The sequence below is a fragment of the Salmo trutta genome, chromosome 2 (genome assembly GCF_901001165.1).
Source record: "Salmo trutta chromosome 2, fSalTru1.1, whole genome shotgun sequence".
Lineage (NCBI taxonomy): Eukaryota > Metazoa > Chordata > Actinopteri > Salmoniformes > Salmonidae > Salmo > Salmo trutta.
This window is the reverse complement of record NC_042958.1, coordinates 33,625,405-33,650,689: the sequence shown is the minus strand read 5'-3', so window position 1 is coordinate 33,650,689 and position 25,285 is coordinate 33,625,405. Positions and strand designations below refer to the sequence as shown.

Genomic DNA, 25,285 nt, shown 5'->3' with positions numbered 1-25,285 from the left:
CAGTAAGCTAGCCAGCGAACGTTAAAACATGCCTAGATAGCGAATTTAGTTCGCTGCGCCATGTCACATTTTAATGGTCACATACACATATTTAGCAGATGTTATTGCGGGTGTAGCGAAATGCTTGTGTTTTGTTTTGATAACGTAATTGCAAGTTCACTTGCTACTGTGTCTGCATGTGATAACTAGATGCATAACTGTAGAAGTTAAACAAAGCTATGTTCTGTTCCTGATTCAAATAAATGCTAACGGTAGCTAGCTAACTGTATGACGCAGGCTCCGCTGCCTGGCTGGTTAGCTAGCAGGCATGGTAGCTATGTGTCGCGCTAAAATTGTGTCTTACAGTAACTTTGAACGATTAAAACAAACCTTTGTTGGTTAGTAAAATGTTGTAGCTTGCTAACCACACAAGTCATTAATTCATTGGGCGCGTTCCTCTGCCAGATCTTACACCAGGATATGTATTTTACTGCCGCGTTCAAAACAACTGGGAACTCGGAAAAATACGAGTTCCCGAGTTGGATGACCGTTCAAATCGATTTTTCCTAGTCGGAGCAGTTGTTTAGTTTCCAGTTGGTTTGAATACATGGAAGTCGGAGATTTCAGAGTTCCGCGCTCCCAGTTGTTTTGAACGCGGCATATGTATCAGCTAACCACATATGTTATAGAAATCTGTCAGTTGGTGAGTCTGACATGGCACTCAACCATTAGTTGACGCATGCAACGTCTGTGCAGGGGACGTGAGCCATATGTTATAGGCTATGTATGCAGTGTTCAAAAACACAGGGATCCAGACATCTGACTGGATTCAGTGTGTTCAAGACAACTGGGAACTCTGGGGAAAAATAGTTTTGAACGGTCATCCAACTCCTCCAACTTTCCGACCTGAGGATCACTGATGTCGATGATTTTTGGGGGTGATTTCCTAGTTGTCTTAGGGTGCGTTCCAGACAATTGGGAAGTCAGAAAAATACATGGTCAAATCATGACTTCGGTGATCTTCTGGTCGGAAAGTTGAAGCTCTAGAAAGAGGCCAAAGTTCCTAAATTGAATGACAATTCAAAACGATTTTTCCCAGTCGGAGCTCGTTTTTTTCCCCAGAGTTCCCAGTTGTCTTGAACGCACTGATGTTGGAACACTGATGTCTGAGATTTCTGAGTTCCCAGTTGTTTGGAACACAGAATTAAAAGCACCAATAGCAATCTGGTGCCCGACTTCATAGTCAATGACATGGCACGTGTAGCGTGGTTCGTTCTGCGTTTTGTACTTTTAATCAGGACACTGCCACAACTGGAATTATGATGGTTGAATCATGTTTATTGGTCCTGCACACGAAGAGACAACACACAATAGGTTAGCCCTCGGTGCAGTCACAGCTCTCGGGCACCTGCGTGACCACATAGCAACTCACTCAAACACGGTCCCAAATACTCCCGAGTTACAATAGGTACCCTAATTAGCGAGCTTGGTGAAAGTTAACATAAATCTTTATAATTGTTCACATTGTAACAAACCCTATAATTGCGTAACAGCACTTTATGTAACTTTACCACAGTTTTATATTGCCAAATTACGGCGCCAAGGACAACATACCTTGCTAGCTGAAGGTCCGGCAAAAGAGAACGATAAAAGGGTCCGTAAGTACGGATAACCCGCGATGGACCAAACCAAAATATACAAACTTTTACAATTAGGTGTATTTACAATATAGATATCAAAAAAATGTTTGTACACCGAAAAATAACATTAACAATGCTGCTGTAATTAAATAAAGGAAACACATTGAATTATTATTATTGTTATTAACTTATTAACATCCCCTCTTGCCCTGGCCTACTTGTACTGTCCTTGCGTGCAACTTGGTACATAATCTAGGGGAACAACATCACTCTACTACATTCACCCCCACTGTTTTACACTAGATTATAGGCGCAAAACAAAACACATTACCTTGAAGGTAACAAAGCAAAGAAAGAAAAAAAAATAAAAAATAGAAAAAAAATAATCCACACCCACAGAGCGACGGAGTAACCCAGTGTAGTCCCTTAAGTCTAGACCCACAAATGGTCGATCAGCTGGAAAGCTATCCCGCGAAGGATTAGGAAAAATAAGAGATAGCTAATCCCTTATTCAACCGTATACAAAAAATGCCAAATACATTTTATGCTGATGAACTACACACAAAGTTACATGAATTGTCAAAAATATTAGACCAACCCACAAATCACTCTAAGACCCAGTTAGATTACCATATACACACACACAAAATGAAAAGGTAGGCAATATCCTACTAACGGTTTCATTTCCTGTGTAGACATAGTTTGGATTAACCTATCCACTGGCTTAATAAATCTACCTAGTCTAGTCCGAACACCCCCACCCAAAAACCTAGCAGGAATGTCACGGACAGCACTAACCGTGCTCAGAGGTCTAAGCTCAGGTTGGGGAATACTACAACTCGGCCTATCCGGAGCCAGCACACTTTCAGTTACAGACTCAACACTAGTAGTGTCAGACGACTGATCAGAATCCTGGTAGATTGCCACAGACCACACTGACAAAGCATCTTCAACCAAGTTAACAACATCTGTCACAGCACCATCCCCACTGAATGGAGTTTCGCCATCAGAACTCTTGTAGGCTTTGGGGATCTCTCTCTGGTCCACTTCTACTGAGCACACCTCACTCAAGGGGACGTCATATGGCCGTTCCACTTCACTTCCATCAACTGGGACTACACCATCTTCTTGGAATATCCTCCCAGAAGACTCAGGAAGGCTTGCTACCCAGTGGACAGTCCTTGCGTCACTCCCATCCATTTTGCTGGACGCTGCAGACATCTCAGAGAACACGTCACCACTCGATAGATATCCGTGACTCTCAGGTTCCTCCCATGAAGGCAAAGGCAGAAAGTTGACTGGCATAATCAGGTTCCTATGCACCGTCTTGATGCGTCCAGTGGTAGGGTGCTGTATACGATATGTGTTCAGTGAGCTGTTCTTCGCAACAACTATGTACACCGCACTGTCCCAGCGATCAGCCAGTTTCTTCTTGCCCATCTCTCCCTTGTTAGCAAGTAGAACTCTGTCTCCCTTCTCTACCGAATGACCCTTCGACCGTCTGTTGTAGACCTCGGCTTGTCTCTTTTGTTGCTTACTTGCATGCTGCTGAGCCAATGTCATGGCTTCTCTCAGATCCTCACCCAAAGACTGGACATACTTATCCACATCGACTGTGTCCCCATCTAACAGTACACTTTCAAACATAACATCTACTGGCAACCTAGGAGTGCGTCCAAACATCAAGAAGAAGGGCGGAAACCCAGTAGTCTCGTGAACAGTGCAGTTATAGGAGAATGTCAATGTGTTCAACATCTGAGGCCATTTAGCCTTGGACCTAGCTGGCAGAGCTCTAATCATCCCACCCAGCGTGCGATTTAGACGTTCTGCTTGACCGTTCCCCATGGGATGATAAGGTGTGGTGTGGGACTTTCCAACACCAGATAACTGAAGTAATTCAGCAATAAGTGAACTTTCAAAGTTAGCACCCCTGTCAGAATGGATACAATCAGCGAACCCATAAACGCAGAAGAAATTATTCCAGAGAACACGAGCCACAGTCTTAGCAGACTGGTTTGGACACGGATACGCACATGCCAGCTTAGTAAAGTGATCAGTCACTACTAACACATCAATAGACTTGTTGTTTGAATCTTCTGCAGTCCAGAAATCAATACACACCAGTTCCAAAGGTGCCGTTGTCACAATGGAGACAAGTGGAGCTCTTGCTTCAGGCTCAGGTGCTTTACTCAACACGCATCTCTTACAGTGGGCCACGTATTCCTTGACATCCTTTTCCATAGAGTCCCAGTAAAACCGCTGTCTCGTAAGCCACAATGTGCGCTGCTGACCCTGATGACCAGCATCATCATGAACTCCCTTCAACACAAGGCCTCTCAAAGACACAGGTACAACATACTGGAATATTTTCTTCTTACTCACTGGGTGTTTTGAGACACGATACAGAATCCCTAACCGCGTGGTGAGTTTTCCCCACTGTCTTAGAGTATAAACTGTTTCATTAGCTTCAAGGACTCGCTCTCTCCTAGATGGGCGCCGGCCTCTATCTACAAAGAACATGACTCTGCTGATGACAGGATCCAGTGACTGGTTATCATACAGCTCCTTGTGTGTAAAGACAGGTAAAGGGCTCTGACCCATGGACATCAACTTCTCAAGGTGCTGCGCATGTGAAATTGCCCTCACCCTGGCACCATCATCCCAACGGCGGTGAGCATGGAGGACAGCAGACACCTCTTCACAGGAAACCAACCCACTGACATCGTCTCCAGCTCTACTTAACTCACTCCCAGGAGCCATAGACGTTCCACAGCCAGCCTCGGGCTGTTCACAGGAGAGGCGGAACATGTCTTGAACATCATCCACTCGAAGACCTCTGGCTTCCTCCAGCAGGACATCATATGGAATTCTTGTCAGTCGGTGCAGAACTGTGGAGCGGACAAATGGCTCTCTGCTCAAAGCATCAGCAACGACATTCTTGGGACCTGGTATGTACTGGATATCAAAGTCAAAGGGTGCCAGCTTTGCAACCCATCTCTGCTTGCATGCATCAAGTCTCGGCTTTGTAAGAATATATTTGAGTGGATTGTTGTCGGTCCACACAGTAAACTTATGCCCTCGCAGCCAATGGCTGAATTTATCATGAATGGCCCATTTCATGGCTAGAAATTCCAGCCGGTGAGCAGGATACTTGGATTGTGCATGATTAAGAGATTTACTAGCAAAAGCTATTGGCCTGGCTATTGCCGTCCCATCTTGCACTTGGGATAGTACAGCTCCCCAAACCACTAGTAGATGCATCCACAGAAAGTAAAAATGGCTGAGAAAAATCTGGATGAGCCAGCAGTGCCTGGTTAACTAGTGCTGATTTCAAAGCTTCAAAAGCGAGTTGACATTCGGCAGTCCAGTCCGCAGCAGTGAGCCTGCGAGAGGGACCAGGCCTCCTCCCACCCTTGCCTCTCCTAGGCTTCTTCTGACCTGTAGTTAGCTGAAACAATGGCCTAGCAACCATGGAACAATTCTCAATGTAGTGCTGATAGTATACTACCATACCAAGAAAAGAACGGATTTTGCTAGGAGACGGAGTGACACCATCAGCCTCCATCATCTCGCTCTCAGTCACGTTCAAAATAGTTTGAACTTTAGCAGGGTCAGTGACTACACCCTCCTGAGAAATGATGTGGCCCAAAAACTTAACAGACCTCCTCAAAAACTTGCATTTAGACGGAGACAGTTTAAGATTGTGCTCCTGCAACCGCTGAAAAACCATCTCAAGTCTCTGCAGACTCTCTTCCTCAGTCTTAGCAAAAACCATCAGATCATCCAAATAACAAAGGAGACTTAGAAAGTTTTGGTCACCAAAAATGGTCAGCATCATTCTCATAAATGTAGCCGGGCTGTTGCAGAGGCCCTGAGGCAACCGATTGTACTCGTGCAGGCCTAAAGGAGAGGAAAAGGCCGTGTATTTCTTATCCTCTTCATGCAGTGGCACGTTATAATACCCTGACGTCAAGTCCATTGTGCTGAAGAAGGCATTACCTCCCAGCGCGGCCAATACATCAGCCTGATGAGGCAGGGGATGAGCGTCCTTTACAGTGCGGGCATTTAACCACCTAAAGTCAGTACATAGGCGCAAGTCCCCATTCTTTTTCCATACCAGCACCAATGGTGAGGCATACTCACTGCTGGATTTTCTGACAATTTCCTTTTCCTCCATATCATCCAGTGTTTCCCTGAGTTTTTGGTAATGAGCTGGAGAAAGCCTACGATAAGGTAATCGAAATGGGCGGTCATCAGTCAGCCGTATGCGATGGCAGAACCCCTTTGCCTCACCACAATCTAGGCTATGTCTAGAGAACACTGTGTCATACTTCCCAATTAAATTGACAAGTTTATCCTTCCAGAACTGTGAAACTGGACACTCCTCAACAGACAGGCCTTGAAGTCCAAGATTGCTCAGTGTACTGTTGCCATGAACTACACTGCCACCAACTGAACTCTTAGCTGTCAGACTGCCGTGTGAGCTGTCACATTGAACTTTAGCCACGTTCTGGTAAGCTGCTTGCTGCTTGACATCATCAAAATCCTCTAATGCAATGCAAGGATACACATCCGCCACTTTAGCATTTCGTCTCAGGGTAACTGGTGATGTTGTTGGATTCACTATCTTCACAGGTAGCCATCCATCCCCCCACAGAGGCGTAACTACTCTCCCCACTAGTATGTGTCGATTCACACAACGAGACGTGCTGGGCTCGACAACAACAGTACTGCCCACAGAGAGTTTTGTCTTTGGGGGTAGGCGGCCCCACACTAGATGCTCACTCATGGGTTGGAGTGTTACTGCTCTCTTCAACTTAATGGTGCCTACTTTATCTGGGATAGAGTCTCCTCTCCATCTCTCCAGATTTGACAGGAGACGCAGGAAGTGGCTGTCATCGCACTGGCTAGAGGAACCTGGTGTACCCACCACCCGCCAGTAGCTGTCATTTGATTTGAACTGTCTAATCAAAGACTTCAACACATTAGTGCCCACAATGAGTTCATCAACCTGCCCATCTACAATAAGCACTGGGACTACATAGCTGAAACCATAAAGCTGAATTTTTAAATCACACATGCCCACTGGGCTAGTTTGCTTCCCACCACAACCCACCAGGATAATATCTGAAGGAGCTAGAAAGTTCCCCTCTACCACTCCTGCCTCCCTCAACCGAGGTACAATATCTGCGGTCAGAGTAGTAGCCATGGACCCACTATCTAACATCCCCTTCAGCTCAGCTTTATCCTGTACTAGCACGGAGGTGTAAAACAAACTGTCATTCTGCCTAATTCTCATTGTGTTCTGAAAAATGACTGTGTTGCTCTTGGGTACTGACTCACAAAAGTAAGAATAAACAGATTGGATATCATCATCAGTGGAGGAAAAATAAGACTGCCCCACATTGCCCTCCTCAGAATGGAGGCATTCTAGTTTTCCTGAGATCTGCCAGTCTGTCCACATCCAGGGCTCTGTCGCTGCCCAGCCTCACTACAGTCAAAGCTAATGTGGCCCGGAGAGAAGCACTTGAAGCACAGCTGGTGCATCTGACAGTGAGCTTTGGTCCAGTGATTAGTGCTTCCACAGACGGCGCACTCACGCTGACGTTTGTGGAACTGTTTACGGGGCCCTCTGTTCACAGACTGAGTATTGCTGACCAGAGCCTTCTCTAACAAAGTCAAAACCTTCTCTAATGTCTCACCCTCAGATATAGATGGTGCCTGGTCTGGTTCACGGCCACATTGAGAAAAGGATGACACCTTAGGTCTGTTCACAGGACCCACTCCCTCCTGTGGGGAGTCAAAGACGGCAGCCACCTGCTGTGAAAGTTGTGTTCTACATGCTTTACGTTCCCTTAACAGTTCATCCAACTGATCCTGTACCTCACTGGCTGTCCAGTCACGAATGGGTTTGCTCTTGAACACTTGGGCCAACTCTCTATCAGGACAGTTGCGTACAAACATGACCGCCAACTCTGAGCACTCATTGGGTAGGGTCCTGCCCTCACTCACAAGGTACTGTTTGGCTGCCTCTGCAGCTTTGTTAAGCCTAATCCAGAAATCTATTGGACCCTCATTAGCATATGGTTTGATTGAATAGAAATCAGCTAATGGCATACCTGAGCAGACAGTATCCCCAAAGTGTTGCTTGAGAACACTGAACACCGCCTTAACATCTGTGACAACAGGGTTGTTACGCATCCAGACTTTGGTCACATCCCGTGCCCTCCCCATGAGCCTAGACATCACCTCCCCAACATTCTCAGACCCAGTGTAACCCCTCTTCTCTAAGTAGACTCCCATTAACTCCTCCCACTCCAGGACAGAGTACTTATCTGAGCCATCACCCCTAAAGAAAGGTGGAGGACTAACATCGGACTTCACAACCAGATTCAGCTTGGACGCATCAATAAAGGTTGACCCACCCTGCTCAGGCAGGGGAACCTGCTGGGGTTGGTGAGGGGGACAGGCAGGAGAAAGACTTGAAACCCCAGACTGCAGTAAACTTGCTCTGATAGATTCACCTATCTCTGAACCAATCTGCTTAATAATGTCACTAAGCTGACTCGGAGGCGTCCCATTATCACTGAGGATTGTGGATGATGGTACATCAAAAGACAGAGGTGGGATACCCTGGTCAGGTGGAACAAACAGCCTACCCCTCCCAGCGCTTGAAAACTCAGGACTAGCAAACGCTCTACTCCCAGGAGCTGACTGTACACTTGGCGTAAATGCAAGGACACCCCTCCCTCTACCCACACTAAAATCCCCAGCATAACTCAATCTATGGACTTGAGAATCTACCATGGCTCAACAGAGCACTAAAATACAATGTAATTTACTGCATTCAAATACAAAAATTTTTTGCAATAAACAAATTCATCAAAAACATACAAATAATCACAAATACCTGTATCTAAGGAATATGCTACACTCACATTCACTGTTTACAGTATATATTAGCTTACAGCAAACCATCAACAAATGCGCATGCGCAGGTCGTTCGCCTCAGCCACATGCACAGCTCCCGGGGGTCGGCTCGAGCTGACCAGTCGGCAGGTCACGGCACCAGTTTGTAGCGTGGTTCGTTCTGCGTTGTGTACTTTTAATCAGGACACTGCCACAACTGGAATTATGATGGTTGAATCATGTTTATTGGTCCTGCACACGAAGAGACAACACACAATAGGTTAGCCCTCGGTGCAGTCACAGCTCTCGGGCACCTTGCTAGCTGAAGGTCCGGAAAAAGAGCGGGAACTGCATACATACATTCAGTGCCCAACAGCACACTATACAATACAGTTAAAATTATATACAACATATTCGGAACAAAATAAAAGACATACCTGCACACGAAGAGACAACACACAATAGGTTAGCCCTCGGTGCAGTCACAGCTCTCGGGCACCTGCGTGACCACATAGCAACTCACTCAAACGCGGTCCCAAATACTCCCGAGTTACAATAGGTACCCTAATTAGCGAGCTTGGTGAAAGTTAACATAAATCTTTATAATTGTTCACATTGTAACAAACCCTATAATTGCGTAACAGCACTTTATGTAACTTTACCACAGTTTTATATTGCCAAATTACGGCGCCAAGGACAACATACCTTGCTAGCTGAAGGTCCGGCAAAAGAGAACGATAAAAGGGTCCGTAAGTACGGATAACCCGCGATGGACCAAACCAAAATATACAAACTTTTACAATTAGGTGTATTTACAATATAGATATCAAAAAAAAAATTGTACACCGAAAAATAACATTAACTATGCTGCTGTAATTAAATAAAGGAAACACATTGAATTATTATTATTGTTATTAACTTATTAACATCCCCTCTTGCCCTGGCCTACTTGAACTGTCCTTGCGTGCAACTTGGTGCATAATCTAGGGGAACAACATCACTCTACTACACACGCAACCATGGGATGATGCATGCAACGTCTGAGCAGGGGAACGCAATGACCAATGAAACAACTAGGGTTATCAGTGGGCGAATTAGATTATGCTGAGCCGCAGGGCGCCGGTCTATGGCCCATGATGTGAACGGGCAAAGCGGTGAGGAAGGAGCGCCCTTCTCAAATCAAACAGTAATCTGCACCGCTCTGTTATGTTGTCAACAAGGCAGCATGGTGCATCATCCAGAAACATGCATCTCTTTTCCAGAAAAAATATGTTTACATTTTAAAACTAGTTTTCATTGGTAAGGCAGATAAAGCATTTTCATTAAAAGCAATCACTTTCGCACGAGAACACAGAATCCTACTCATTACTCCACGTGCTTAATTACGTTAAAATAAAATGGCCAACATAGCCGTGGGCTTTGAACAGGGCACCTAGCCCTCGCCCGGGACTTTGCCCGGTTTCTAAAACAAATGCATCCAACTTTCACCCGGAGCAAGACCCGGGTGCCCGGCCAGGTTAATCGAATCGCCTCAATTGCTGAACCAAATTGATCGACCAGAGAGTCTTCACACCTGGTTTCCCATGTTTTAATTTGCCAATTAGAAAGCAACGATGTGCTAACTTTGTGGCCCTCAAGGACTGGTGTTGAAGACCCTGACAGCAAACAGAGTTACGAACCCTGTCTCTTTGTTTTCAGATGATGACTTTGAAGATTATGATAAACCAGGTGCAGAGAGATCACGCAGGAGGAGAGGCGAAGATGATGATTTAGACAGGTATATCTGCTGCTTGGTGTAACATGACTGTCTTAGGCTAAAGATTCAAGCATTCCCCATGTTTTGCATGCCCCCTTTTCCCTTTACTGCAGGCAGTTTTAGGTTTGGCCTCTAACAGGCTATTTTAGTTAGGCTTGGGCGGTATCCAGATTGTCATGCTTTAATATCAACCTTTGTGCCATTCTGGGATATTCGATAATATCGGCACTGAACACAGGGGGCGCTATTGTAATTTGGGAGTTAGCAATGCTAACAGGTACATGTGCAATCCCATAGAGAAGACTAACGAGCGCATTGCGTCTCTGACCTAAAGTATTTGCATGACTGACATCCCAGTTCAAAAACAAAAATGCTACTCAGTTTGCTGCACGCACAAAACATTTTTTAGACAGCAAGGCTCGTCATCCAAGCAAAACTAGATTTTTTTTTAAAGATAATTGTGTATTTATTTTGGGCTGGAGTTAACCACTTAGTCAACTAGCTACTAAATTAGCAAACCAAATGCACAACGGCAAAGCATTTAGCACATTTTAGACAGTTAACTTAATAGTAATAATGTATCTAGCTGGCAAACATTTACAGTTGAAGTCGAAAGTTTACATACACCTTAGCCAAATACATTTAAACTCAGTTTTGTTGGAAAAATTACTTGTGTCATGCAGAAAGTATATGTACTAACCGACTTGCCAAAACTATAGTTTGTTAACAAGAAATTTGTGGAGTGGTTGAAAAACGAGTTTTAATTACCCCAACCTAAGTGTATGTAAACTTCCGCATTCAACTGTAGTTGTGAATTCCATACTGTAACTAGATCACCTGGCTGCACAACAGTGAGTGACTCACAAGGCTCTGGTCTCTCATCGTTCTGTGCTTGTAAACAAACACCACTTGACTTGAGACTACCGGTAAGTTTCATAATAAATGACAGGTGAAATGAAGAGTGAGATCTTTATCTCCTAACATATTGCACAAGTTGACTGCAGGTATTTACTTAAAAAGTAGTTATAAGTATTCACATTGATAACATTTTTCTCTCCAAATAAATTGTTTCAACGGTATTGACTGTTGATAAACCATCCTGTGGCTATTTCCAAATTCTCCAGTATATGGTATGTACAGTGTACCGCCCACGCCTAATATTAGTACAGTAGTTCATTACTCTTAACTATGTAGCACATAACTCATGCAGAAAAGAGACTTTGCCACCATGTCACCACATATATTTTTCCCAATTTACCAAGTGTGTTCATGAATGGAGCTGGGTGATACTGTATATACAAAAGTATACTATTGTAATTTGTAAAACAATTTCCCCAACAACAATATGACAAACAGTATGACAACATAATGAGTTTATGATCTGAATGTGATGTAGATTTATGAGCATACCTGGTAGGAGAGAAATTGAGGTGGTACAGCTTCTATTTAAAGTACTTGCTCCTGTTCCTGGTACAGCTTCTATTTAAAGTACTTGCTCCTGTTCCTGGTACAGCTTCTATTTAAAGTACTTGCTCCTGTTCCTGGTACAGCTTCTATTTAAAGTACTTGCTCCTGTTCCTGGTACAGCTTCTATTTAAAGTACTTGCTCCCAGGAACAATATAGGGACTGCAGCCTATGAGAACAACATTTGTATCACTAGAATCTGGCCTTGCAGAGACAGGTCTAGTGTAAATATTGTGGAACATTGGCATCTGCTTATCGTAAATATGTTGTGTTATTGGCGCACAATTTAGCCTATTAGCTGGCCTTGCTCATGAGAATTTAGGCTCCAATGAAGAATCCTATCTAGACTAGCTGCATAGAGACTAGACCAATACATAGCATTGTAAAATTAGATACACTGCCTTGCTTTACGTCATGGTTTATCTCTTCTCTTACAGTGAATTTGATGGTGATTTGCTCGATGAGGATTGGCTGACAGCCAAAAAGGTAAGACAAAGGACTCCCCATCTCCTCTGTTTGTGATTACTTACATAGCATTCATAGGTGCCTCTGCCATGCTAACCTATGACACATATTAACAATGCAGCCTGCCAGCTGTAGGAAAGGTGAATTAGCCTTGATCCCATAAAGTTAGACCTCACAGTGATGCTACATTTTGCAGTAGGCTTGTGCCAGGTGGCTCCACCACAGGGGCATTTATTGACGTGAGCTAGGAGGAAGTACAGTGGTCAACAAAAATGATCTTAGGGTGTGTTTTTTTTTTTGTATTTGTTTTGTACATGGAGTCCTTTTTGGAGAGAAAAAAACTGTCCTCTTTTAAAGTGGAAAAAAACCCATAAGAACTCAGTTCTCTTTGTATTCTCATTGCCTTTGAATGAGGACCCAATTCTTATATCTCCCTCACTAATTTTAAGCATCAGCTGTCAGAGCAGCTTACCGATCATTACACCTTTACACAGCCCATCTGTAAATAGCCCACCCAACTACCTCATCCCCATATTGTTTTTTGTTTTTTTTGCTCCTTTGCACCCCAGTATCTCTACTTGCACATTCATCTTCTGCACATCTATCACTCCAGTGTTAATGCTAAGTTGTAATTATTTTGCCACTATGGTCTATTTATTGCCTTACACATGGGATACACAAAACGTACAGTCAATAACACAATAGAAAAATCTATATACAGTGTGTGCAAATGTAGTACTCCATTTGCACACACTGTATATATATTTTTCTATTGTGTTATTGACTGTACGTTTTGTGTATCCCATGTGTGACTCTGTGTTGTTTGTGTCGCACTGCTTTGCTTTATCTTGGCCAGGACGCAGTTGTAAATGAGAACTTGTTCTCAACTGGCCTACCTGGTTAACCCATTTTGTTGTCCGAGTCCTCTTTGCATTAACATTGCTATGTTTACAAAGAAACAAAGATATTTTCCTAACATTCACTCAATGCACCCTGGGACAAACCATTTCATCAGAATGTGTTATTGGACAGCTAGATATACCTACTTAAATTTTGGAAGCTAATAGATTGCATTTGTTAAAAGATGAGGCATAATAATTGTAATCAGAAGATACTATTAACATAATTATTATTGGTAACAGAATAAATAGCAGAAGAATAACTGCAGATTAAATCATGTTGTAATTGAAAATTGTACACCCAGTGAAGGCTACTGCTCTTTTAAGAGCTATCATTTATTTTGTACCCTATGTTGTGATTCTCACCAAATACACTATATGACCAAAAGTATGTGGACACCTGCTCGTCGAACATGTCATTCCAAAATAATGGGCATTAAAAAGAACTTGGTCCCCCTTTACTGCTATAACAGCCTCCACTCTTCTGGGAAGGTTTTCCACTAGATGTTGGAACATTGCTGCAGGGACTTGCTTCCAATCAGCCACAAGCATTAGTGAGGCCGGGACTGATGTGAGGTGATTAGGCCTGGCTTGCAGTCTGCGTTCCAATTCATCCCAAAAGTGTTCCCTGGGGTTGAGGTCAGGGCTCTGTGCAGGCCAGTCAAATTCTTCCTCACCGATCTCGACAAACGATTTCTGAATGGACCTTGCTTTGTGCATGGGGGCATTGTCATGCTGAAACAGGAAAGGGACTTCCCCAAACTGCTGCCACAAAGTTGGAAGCACAGAATCGTCTATAATATCATTGTATGCTGTGGCGTTATTTCCCTTCACTGGAACTAAGGGGCCTAGCCTGAACCATGAAAAACAGCCCCAGACCATTATTCCTCCTCCACCAAACTTTACAGTTGCCACTATGTATTGGGGCAGGTGGCATTCTCCTGCCATCTGCCAACCTGTCAGACTGTCAGATTTGTCCTTTAGACTGCCAGATGGTGAAGCGTGATTCAATACTCCTGAGAACGCGTTTCCACTGCTCCAGAGTCCAATGGCAGTGAGCTTTACACCACTTTAGCCAATCCTTGGCATTGCGCATGGTGATCTTAGGCTTGTGTGTGGCTGCTCGGCCATGGTAATCCATTTCATGATGATCCTGACAAACAGTTATTGTGCTGACGTTGCTTCCAGAGGCAGTTTGGAACTCTGTAGTGAGTGTTGCAACCGAGGACAGACAATTTTTACTCGCTACGCGCTTCAGCACTCAGCGGTTCTGTTCTGTGCTCTTGTGTGGCCTACCACTTCGAGGCTGAGCCATTGTTGCTCCTAGATGTTTCCACTTCACAATAACAGCACTTACAGTTGACTGGGGCAGCTCTAGCAGGGCAGAAATTTGAAGAACTAACTGTTGGAAAGGTGGCATCCTAGGACGGTGCCGCGCTGAAAATCAATGAGCTCTTCAGTACGGCCATTGTACTGCCAGTGTTTGTCTATGGAGATTGCATGGCGGTGTGCTCTATTTTATACACCTGTCAGCAACAGGTGTGGGTGAAACAGCTGAATCCACTAATTTGAAGGGGTGTCCACATATTTTGTGTGTGTATTTATAGCGTATTTCCAAAATGACCTATGTGTGGAGGTTTTACTTCAGATTATTTGTTAGCAATATGTGATCTTGACTAAAAGAGCTTCATAAACTGTTTATTCGGTTGTGCGGTTTGAATAGTGTGAGAAGACAACATATATTTGGTGAGAATCACAACAGGGTAAAAAGTCCATTCTAGCTCTTAAAAGGGCAGCAGCCTACATTGGGTGTACAATTTTCAATTACAACATTATTTAATCTGCAGTTATTCTTCTCCTATTTATTCTGTTACCAATAGTATCTTCTGATTTTAAAATTCTTGTCGTGCCTTTTACCTAAATTCAATCTATTCGCTTCCCAAATGTAAGTAGGTATATCTAGCTGTCCAATAACATATTCTTATGAAATGGCTTGTCCCAGAGTGCACTGAGTGAATGTTGGACAAATATCTTGGTTCCTTTCTGAATATAGCAACTTGGACCACAAAATTGGTGAAGTGAACTGGCAAAAGAGTTGCATCCTCATTCAAAGGCAAGGGCAGTGTGAATACAAAGAGAACTGAGTTTAAAATATATATATATATATATATATATATATTTAAAGAGGACTATATGTGAAAACACACTTAACCTGCCCAGATTGCCTTCACCACATGAGAATAAAGCATCCTTTTGGACTGAAGGAGATCCCCATGTTTGTTTGAACTATTTTATTAATTCTCAAGTATTTACCTAAAATATGTTAGATTAGCAATCTGATTCGATCAGACATAGGCCTACACATTCAATCTGATGTGGTTTGTAGAAATGAAAGCACACTTCACTTTTGGTTGATATTCAGTAGTTGTACTGTAGTTGACCTTGCCATCCAAAGCCTTGGATTGCAAGGAATGAATAACATGAGCTAGAACATACTGATCTGTTCTGGGTTGTTTTTCTTGATTTAAGAATCCCTCAGAAGTGTCAGATGAGGAATTGAACGACGACCTTCTGCAAAGCGATGACGAAGATCAAAACATGTAAGTTAATTTGTGTCTACGTGGTCTGATTGTGCTGATTTGCGTTTCCATACTTAATCTGTAGACACTTGACGTTACAATTTCTGAGCTGCAGTCTCCTTAGTTTATAATTTAGGGTGTTCACCCATAAAAGGATTAATGCATTCAAGGTTTATGCAAATATGTCCACACAATTTGAAAATTCAGTCAGAAAAACAATGGTCCGAACCCCATGTCTCTACCATATATGGTTCCACACGATTTACTCTGAGAATGTTGCATGTTTAGAGTGAGTGGAATGTTATCACAGGCATGATCAAAAAGTGGTAACTACTCAATAGAACTCTGTGGCACTGCTCCGGCGCTAACGGAGCTAACTTTGTACGTCAACTGACAAGCTAACTAGTCAGTTCGTGAGTGGAAACAACGACCCCCTGAAATCTGCTGAACACAAAACAAATAGGGACTAAATGTATATTTCTTTACAAAGCTAACAGACTGAATTTCAATATCCACCCTCCGCGAAGACAATCTGTTCCTGTTTTCATTGTGTATTTCTGAGTCTTTCCCTTTAAAACGCCATAGAAATGGCCCCTCTCAGCGTAGATTGATCTCCAATATAGGCAATGAAAGCCAAGGATCTGGAGGTGAAAATGACAAAGGTATCAAGTTGATTTTTTTATTGGTCCAACCAGTGGAAACACCTCCAAATAATACCACCTCACAACACCAAATATGGAAGAGATACAACCAAGAGCGGCGCAGTCTAAACTAGCAACGTTCACAGCAAATTAACGTTCATCAACACTGTAGAGAACAATCAATCTAATGAGTCATTCAATGTCATTTATAAAGAAAACAACTACGTTTTGACATTAATTTCGTAGCACTTTCTTGAATTGCCCGTTTTTCTCTACATTGTACAGCATTGAGTGAACACCCTATATAATTGTGTGTTTTTGCCTTTCAGCGGCCAGGGCATTAGCCTCAATGCTACTCTAGGCGAATTTGACCAGCAGGTGAACCCCGTAGACTACACAGACGACCTAGGAGATGTAGAGAGGGGCTACCAGCAGGAGGGGGGAGAGTACGTGGATGAGTACAGCCAGCCCAATGACATGGAGATGCCAGACGGCCAAATGGAATACTCAGGAGAACAGGCCGAAGGCGACGGGATTTACCAGGACGAAGTGTTAGACATTCAAATCAATGAGCCTCTAGACGATGAATTTCAAGTGAGTCACCCCCCCCCCCCATCTCCCCTCCTTCTGTCTTACTCCATTGTATCTTGAAAAGATAACGTTGATTTCCCCGTCTTGGGTTTCAGGGGGCACATATCAAATCTATTCAGGGGGTGCTAAAGGGGATGCGTGTTGGGTGGGGGGGATTAGATTCACTATCACTCTCCGCCAGTTGATTTCTCCTTTCGCTGACAAAGTTGGTGTTGACAGCTTGTTTGGCGGTAGGTAGGTAATGCTCTGGTGTCTGTCGGCTGTGACGCCCGGTGCCATTGTGACCTTGGGCCCTGTATCTTTGTCCGGCTAAAGAGCCGCTTTGTGCGAGGAAGACGCGCTGCCAATCGGTGGAGGTTTACGCGAGGGGCTTTTATCTCGGGCTCTCGACTCCATCTGATAAACTCTCACATAGGTGAAAAGATTATTGACCTTCCTAAGGACAAACCGACACCCCATACAGTCCTGAAATGATTGATGCGATTTCCCCCGTTATTTATTTCCCAAACCTCGAAGTGAAGAGGGGAAAAAGATAAGACTAGATTAATGTGTGATGTCTGTAATGGCCCGATTTACCAAGGTGTGATGACGCTTGACACCTGTCTGACAAAGACGTATTACTTTCTCCACACTGAAAATAAAGCCTTTGACCTTAGTAGGGTTGCACGGTTTTACTTCATACTTTCTTTGAAAAAACCCAGTGAGTGCGTATTGCACATTTTGTGTTTTTGTGTGTAATAACTATGTTTACAAGGTGACTTGACTGCCTGGGCTTAAACACTTCTGTTTGCAGTGCTATTCAGAGGTAATATGTGGAACCGTTTAAAGGATTAAGCCCTTTCTGTCCCTTCGGGGCAGTCAGTCTGCCTATCCTTCTGCTGCCAAGGGTATTTGTCTGCAATATTATGTGTTGGGTTGGCAGGTTAATGGTGCAGAACACCAAACACTGGCCTGCGACCTACACACTGACCTCATTTGACGGTTATGAAGCACTTAGTGGCTTCTCAATGGAAATATGCTTTTAATATTTTTTTATTACCAGAATTGCAGGTTTCGGAACCATAAAACTGTTGTATCGTGTGTGTGATGTTCCTGCATGGCATTGAGTCAGGATCTTCTAAAGTGAGCCAATAAAGCAGCGATTTGTGCAGTAGTCAGTAGCTAGCTCGATGATATTTTCACCATCACTGATCCGGAGAGTGTGTCGTCGTCGTCGTTTCTGTATATCATGTCAAACATTTACATCTCATTGAATTTCAAATGCCGTCAGGAATAGTAATGAAGCCTGCTCCCACTGTTATGGTAATTCAAAAGAGGCTCCCCCTTTCTAAACCCCACCCCCCTCCCTGCTAACCCCCCCTTCATAACATTTCAATGTTTTCCCCTTTATACTCGCGGTTAATATTTTCATTAAAGGGAAACACTGCAGTATTTTTGGCTCTACCGTTATTCCTTTAGACATCAGTTCCATGGGGATATAGTTAGCCTAAACCAGTGTAATACTATCCTCCTAATATTTATAGTAACAGTAAACATGAGCCAATACAAGGGTGGTAGAAAGAAGGAATATACTTCATCTACAGTGCCTTCAGAAAGTATTCATACCCCTTAACTTATTCCACATTTTTGTTGTGTTTCAGTCTGAATTCAAAATGGATGAAATATAATTGTTGTTCACCCATCTACACGCAATACCCAAAAATGACGAAGTGAAAACATGTTTTTAGAAATGTTGGCAAATTTATTGAAAATTATATATAGAAATATCCAATTACATAAGTATTCACACCCCTTTGATATGATACTCCAAATTGAGCTCAAGTGCATCCAATTTCCTTTGATCATCCTTAAAATGTCACTACAACTTGATTGGAGTCCATGTATGGTCAATACCATTGTTTGGACATGATTTAGAAATGAACACACGTGTCTATATAAGATCCCACAGTTGACAGCGAAGTCCAAGGAGCTGTCCGTAGAGCTCTTGTGATGAGGCATATCAACTCAGCAAAAAAAAATAAACATCCCTTTTTCAGGACCATGTCTTTCAAAGATAATTTGTAAAAATCCAAATAACTTCACAGATCTTAATTGTAAATGGTTTAAACACTGTTTCCCATGCTTGTTCAATGAACCATAAACAATTAATGAACATGCACCTGTGGAACGGTTGTTAATTGCCTAAATAAGCTGTTAGTGTCTTAAGGTCACAGTTATGAAAACTTAGGACACTAAAGAGGCCTTTCTACTGATGTCTCAGTTGTTGAATCTTATGTTCATACAAATATTTACACATGTTAAGTTTGCTGAAAATAAACGCAGTTGACAGTGAGAGGATGTTTCTTTTTTTGCTGAGTTTATCTGGGGAAATATGGAACGGCCTAGAGCTGGCCGTCCAACCAAACTGATCAACCGGGCAAGAAGGACCTTGGTCAGGGAGGTGACCAAGAACCCAATGAACACTTTGACTGACATACAGAGTTCCTTGGCTGAGATGGGAGAACCTTCCAGAAGGACAACAGTCTCGACAGCACTTTAACAATCTGGGCTTCATGGGAGTGTAAAATATGGGATGTTTATGAATTCGAAGGACCAATAAAAAAGGATAGCAAAAACGTAGGTGCTGGATTTTAGGCTGGTAGCAACCACCACAGGGTGTCCGTTCAGAACACTAGGAAGCAGTAGTTCCAGTTCAAGGATTTAATGAAGAGCCACACACACACACACCACTCTCTCTGATACTAATTGTGGTTCTGTAAAGAAAAGAGGAGAACTTAGGCTATGGCACAGTATGGGGAAAATATATGCCTATTTGCATGTCAACAACTTAACAGGCTATGTGGACCCAAACACATGCTAGGTGCACAAAGAACAATAGAGCAATGCAGAAATATCTCCACATTTTAAAACATAACAAGCATGAGCAATCTACAACCGAAAATAGCCTAGCACCACAGACAAGTGCTAACAAATGTTAATCGCTAATAAGCATGCTAAATAGTAATGCATTCTGGATGATAATATGCTAATGCTAGCGGGAGTACGCAAGCTAACTAGCTAGCAAGTTTAACACAAATGGTGCATATTTATGTCAGACACTATTTAGCTCCAAACAAAAAGACATCAGAATTTTGGCACATACATTTAGTTGCACACACAATAACATCAGAAAGAAAAGCAATTTCTTCTAAGGAGGTAAAATAAGCAGGAGAGAACACCGGTTGATCATCAGAATGGAAACTATAGACTGCCTGAGGCTCTGTCTGATCGGGTATTACCCTAAGTCCCGGAAAAGAAGGCTGCTTATTAGCTAATAAAATTATGATGATTGGCGTGACCTTATTCCAATAGGAAAACTAAAAGAATGTTGGGGTCTTGGAAAGGAGATGAGCTGGCCTTTTTAACAGGAGAATGGCCAGACGGAAGCATTCCTGAGAAAAAGGTACATGACAGTATGCCTAGAGTTTTCAAAAAAAAAGGCACTTGAAAGACAGATCATAAGGCAAAATATTTTATGGTCTGATGAGACAAAAATGTGACTCTCTGGCCTGAATGCAGAGCGCTATATCTGGAGAAAACCAGGCACAGCTTATCACCCGTCTAACACCATCCCTTTCGTAATGCTTGGTGATGCTTTTCAGCGACAGGGACAGGCAGACTGGCAAGGATAGAGGGAACAATGAATGGAGCCAAATACAGGCAAATCCTTGATGAGAATCTGCTTCAGATTGCAAACGACCTTAGACTGGGGCAAAGATTTATGTTCCAACAGGACAATGACCCCAAGCAAACAGCCAAAGCAATGCTGGAATGGCTTCAGAACAACAATGTGAAAGTCCTTGAGTGGCCCAGCCAAAGGCCAGGCTTGAATCCCATTGAAGAACTGTGGAAAGACTTGAAGATTGCTGTTCACCACCACTCCCCATTTAACTTAACAGAGAAAATCTGCAAGGAAGAATGGGGAAAAATCCGCAAATCCAGATGCGCAAAGCCTTATCCAGACATACCCAAGACGACTGACTCAAAGCTGTAATCGGCGCCAAAGGTGCTTCTGCAAAGTATTGTCTCGGGTGTGAATACTTATGTGAATGATATATTTCTGTATAAAATGTTTTATAAATGAGCTAAAATGTCTAAAATATGTTTGGGTTATTGTGTGTAGATGGGTAAGATCATTTTTTCTAATCCATTTTGATATTCAGGCTGTGGAATAAGTCATGGGTTACAAATACTTTCTGAAGGCACTGTTTGTTGATGACTGACTAGTATTTAGAATATGGATTCTGAATCTCTCCATGTTGTTGTAGGTGGATGATTACTCAGCAACCTACAGAGATGGAGAACAACCGGAGCATCTAGAGGAGCAGGCAGAGCAACAGGAAGCACCGGAGGGGGAAGAAGAGGAAGACTCTCAGCTCGCAGAGGAGGTGTGAACAGAATGGGTCTCCCTCACTCACTGGCTATGTCCCAAACGGCACCCTATTCCCTATATATTCCTATATAAGGAACTACTTAGAGTTTCAGGTCAAAAGTAATGCACTATATAGGAAACAAGGTACATTTGGGACGCAGTCATTAATATTCAGAGACCCATTTTTGTCTGATGTGTTGCGTTGAGTCAGTGGCTGTTGTGTTGACTGACGCTCGCTGTGTGGCAATTTTGGAGTTGCCTAGCTAAAAAAGTAGCAAATTACCAATAATATCAACAGCTAATTCTAATGGTTTAACCCATACTGAAGGCCTGCATCTTTTGTGAAGTGTTGTGAAATCAGATAACACCTCGTATGTTCATGGTTGCAGTTCATAGGCCTACAAGATGAACACTATCCATATATCTGATGGGTTGTTCATCATTTATGACTAAGGTGATCCATATATTTCCAAAGGCTGAAAATGAACCAGAGCCAGAGGAAGAAGTGAAGGAGGAGGAAGACGAGGACGAAGAGGAAGACGACGATGGACAGTCTGGCCGGTTGCGTTTCAAAACGGAGCGCAAAGACGTCACGTCTGGCATTGTGCGGCTGGCAGATGCAGCAAACAAAAGAAGAAACATTCCTGAAACATTAGGTACATTTATTTACAACCTTGCACGCAGTTAGGAAACTAATTCAAATGTCTACATTTCTTTTGCTTCATATGGTAGCTGTAATATGTAAGATGTTTGGGCTTTGTTTGGTTGACTTGGTTAAGGTTGAAGAGCATTTCAAGTTTAACTCTAAAATGTATTTACACAACATGGATCAAAAGAAAATGCTCAACAAATCCATCTTGAGCAAGTCCTCTTAAATGGGCTGTATTTGAGGGCTTGTTTCCCAGAGATTGCTTTAAGCCAAGTCCTAGAATAAAAAGCATGCTCGATGGAGATTCTTCATAAGAAGTGCTTTTTAGTCTAGGACAAGTCTTAAATCTGTGTCTGGGAAACTACCCCTGAATGTTGCAATGCTCACTTCCTGATGTGTTTTTCCCACCAGAACTCTCTGAAGAGGCCAAAGCAGACCTGATGGAGTTTGAGGAGAAGGAGCGCCAGAGGAAGCAGGGCCGCTTTGGGGGCCGAGGAGGAAGAGGAGGAGAGAGAGGAGGATTCAGAGGACGAGGAGGAAGAGGGGGGTTCCCCGGATTCGGGATGGGAGACTTTGGTGGAGGAAGAGGACGAATGAATGACCAGAGGCTCCCAATGATGCCACTGCATATGGGCATGCAGGTAAATCTTAACAAAATCAACCGACACAATGCAAAAGGTTTGCTTCATGTTTTCATTTTTGCCAAGGAAAAAATATTGTGATACTGGTATCGTCCCGGCCCTAATGTTTACCTGCAAAACTAATAAGGCACAGCCATGAAGGCTTCTTGTGATTGTTCGCAAATATGCCGTTCTCTCCCATGGCCTATTGGAGCCGTGATCACTTGCGCGTGAACAAAGTCAATTATTCCGCTTCTCTGCTTCCCTTATCAATGTTGATATATGGATTATACCAAAACGTTGGCGGTAGTCCATTTAGACAGAATGATATGAAATTAATTTTGTTCTTTGCGTAGGATTTAGTTTCTCATGGCCTTTTATTAGGCATATTTTGAAGCATATAATCCATTAATTTAAGTTGTTCATCCATTTGAAGTCGTTTCTGGATAGGCCATGTCTGCAGATAAGACTTTTTCCAGACATATTTTTTTCCCGGAATTAAAAAATCCTGAAGCTTCTGCACACGTTTCTTTACTTTACGCACACATTTTGTGGCCTCCTTCCCTTCACATTTGTCACTGTCAATCGTGAATGATAATTCTTACATTTTTACCAGTGAAATGCCCATGCAGCATCTGCATACAAACCATTTGATCTCAATCAGTTTCACGAGGATAGGCATTTAGATTTTCTTGAGTTTATACAGTGTTTCGAAGTTGCCCACAGTGTTGTTTTGAATGATGTACAGTGAGCGAATATTAGAGCAGATGGTGTTAACAAATGGCAGCATAGCCTACTTGTGTATTTTGTCTAGTGGCGTGCACTGTTGAGTTTTGGTCACATGAGTGAAAAAATGCGGTGGTGTTTTTGTCTTAAGCCTGTCGCATGCTTCCCAGTTGAAACAGTTAGCGCATATTTTGTGAGGTTTTGGTGTTCGGCAGTTTTTTAGGGAGCTGTTCTCGCACCTTTTTTTCTTGAGGCAAGTCTAAGTTCGGTAGGCGAAGTCTACGCACATTCGTCGGTGATTGGTCAAAAGTTGGGGTGGGAACTATGGACGGGAGTTTTCAATGAAGTGTTTGCTGTCTTTCGACGAGAGAGCACAGCAGCAGTTAGGCCCTACTGTCTGCAGTGCATTACTAGTTTTCATGCAAGTTGTTTCACTTGAGAAGAACTGCACCAAACAGCTTAGCTGGATGAAAAATTGCGCGACTAAGACCTCCTCAGCAAAAACGTCAAAATGAATGACAGATTTCTTGATTTATCTTAGATTAATTCGGGCTATTTTGAGGAAGTGTTACTCCGTATGTTGTTACGGTTGCTCAAGAGGGACAAACAACATTAATATTACCACTTTTTTAAAAAGTCTTTAGGGAGTATGCGGGCACAGACGTTTGCGTTGCCTGGCCGAGGTGGCTAGGAGCAAACCGAACCTATGTATACAGACGCCTTTAGATGTAATGTAATACTATGCTATTGCATTTGTTATGCAGAATACTATCAATATGTGATCTTGCAGACATTGATTCAGCTTTGATCCGACTTTATTAGCCTCTCTGGGGTATGTGGGACGATTTCGTCCCACCTACGTAACAGCTACTGAAATTCCAGTGGCGCGATTTTTGAATCGTTAGAAATACTATTACTTCAATTTCTCAAACATATGACTATTTTACAGCTATTTAAAGACAAGAATCTCGTTAATCTAACCCCACTGTCCGATTTCAAAAAGGCTTTACAACGAAAGCAAAACATTAGATTATGTCAGCAGAGTGCCCAGCCAGAAAAAATCAGACATCCATTTTTCAAGCTAGCATATCATGTCACATAAACCCAAACCACAGCTAAATGCAGCACTAACCTTTGATGATCTTCATCAGATGACACACCTAGGACATTGTGTTATACAATACATGCATGTCTGTTCAATCAAGTTCATATTTATATCAAAAAACAGCTTTTTGCATTAGCATGTGACGTTCAGAAAAAGCATAACCCCCGCAAACTTCCGGGGAATTTACTAACAGTTTGCTAAATTACTCACGATAAACGTTCACAAAAAGCATAACAATTATTTTAAGAATTATAGATACATTACTCCTCTATGCACTCGATATGTCCGATTTTAAAATAGCTTTTCGGATGAAGCACATTTTGCAATAATCTAAGTACATAGCCCGGCATTACAGGGCTAGCTATTTAGATACCCACCCAGGTCAGCCTCCACCAAAATCACATTTCCTATAAGAAAAATGTTCTTACCTTGCTTGTTCTTCATCAGAATACACTGCCAGGACTTCTACTTCAATAACAAATGTTGGTTTGGTCCCAAATAATCCATCGTTATATCCAAACAGCGACGTTTTGTTCGTGAGTTCTAGACACTATCAGAATGCTTCTTCACGGTCCCGCGCATGGCGCATTGGCGTGTCAAAAATGTCTAAATATTCCATTACCGTACTTCGAAGCATGTCAACCGCTGTTTAAAACCAATTTTTATGCCAGTTATCTCGTAGATAAGTGATAATATTCCGACCGGGAGTATGCATTGAGCCTAAACAGCCGAATAAAATTTCTCCTCAGAAGCGACTCGTGCACGCGCCTCATTCAAAGGTCCTCGGAGCAGCCACTTACAAAAGGTGATAATGTGTTTCAGCCTGAGACTCCCTCGTAAACCTTCAGTT

The 25,285-nt window shown here is 42.7% G+C and overlaps 1 protein-coding gene across 5 annotated transcripts in view; it reads left to right on the top strand.

The window, feature by feature from the left end:
• The window catches only part of LOC115154269 (RNA-binding protein 33), a 50,594-nt gene that overhangs the window by 362 nt on the left and 24,947 nt on the right, over nt 1–25,285 (top strand). For all 5 annotated transcript variants that reach the window (XM_029700328.1, XM_029700336.1, XM_029700345.1 and 2 more), the window contains exons 2-8: nt 10,227–10,305; nt 12,187–12,235; nt 15,643–15,713; nt 16,663–16,927; nt 21,232–21,351; nt 21,811–21,991; nt 22,396–22,625. In XM_029700328.1, coding sequence (XP_029556188.1) covers nt 10,227–10,305; nt 12,187–12,235; nt 15,643–15,713; nt 16,663–16,927; nt 21,232–21,351; nt 21,811–21,991; nt 22,396–22,625 — 995 coding nt within the window. The remainder of the gene's footprint in view (nt 1–10,226; nt 10,306–12,186; nt 12,236–15,642; nt 15,714–16,662; nt 16,928–21,231; nt 21,352–21,810; nt 21,992–22,395; nt 22,626–25,285) is intronic.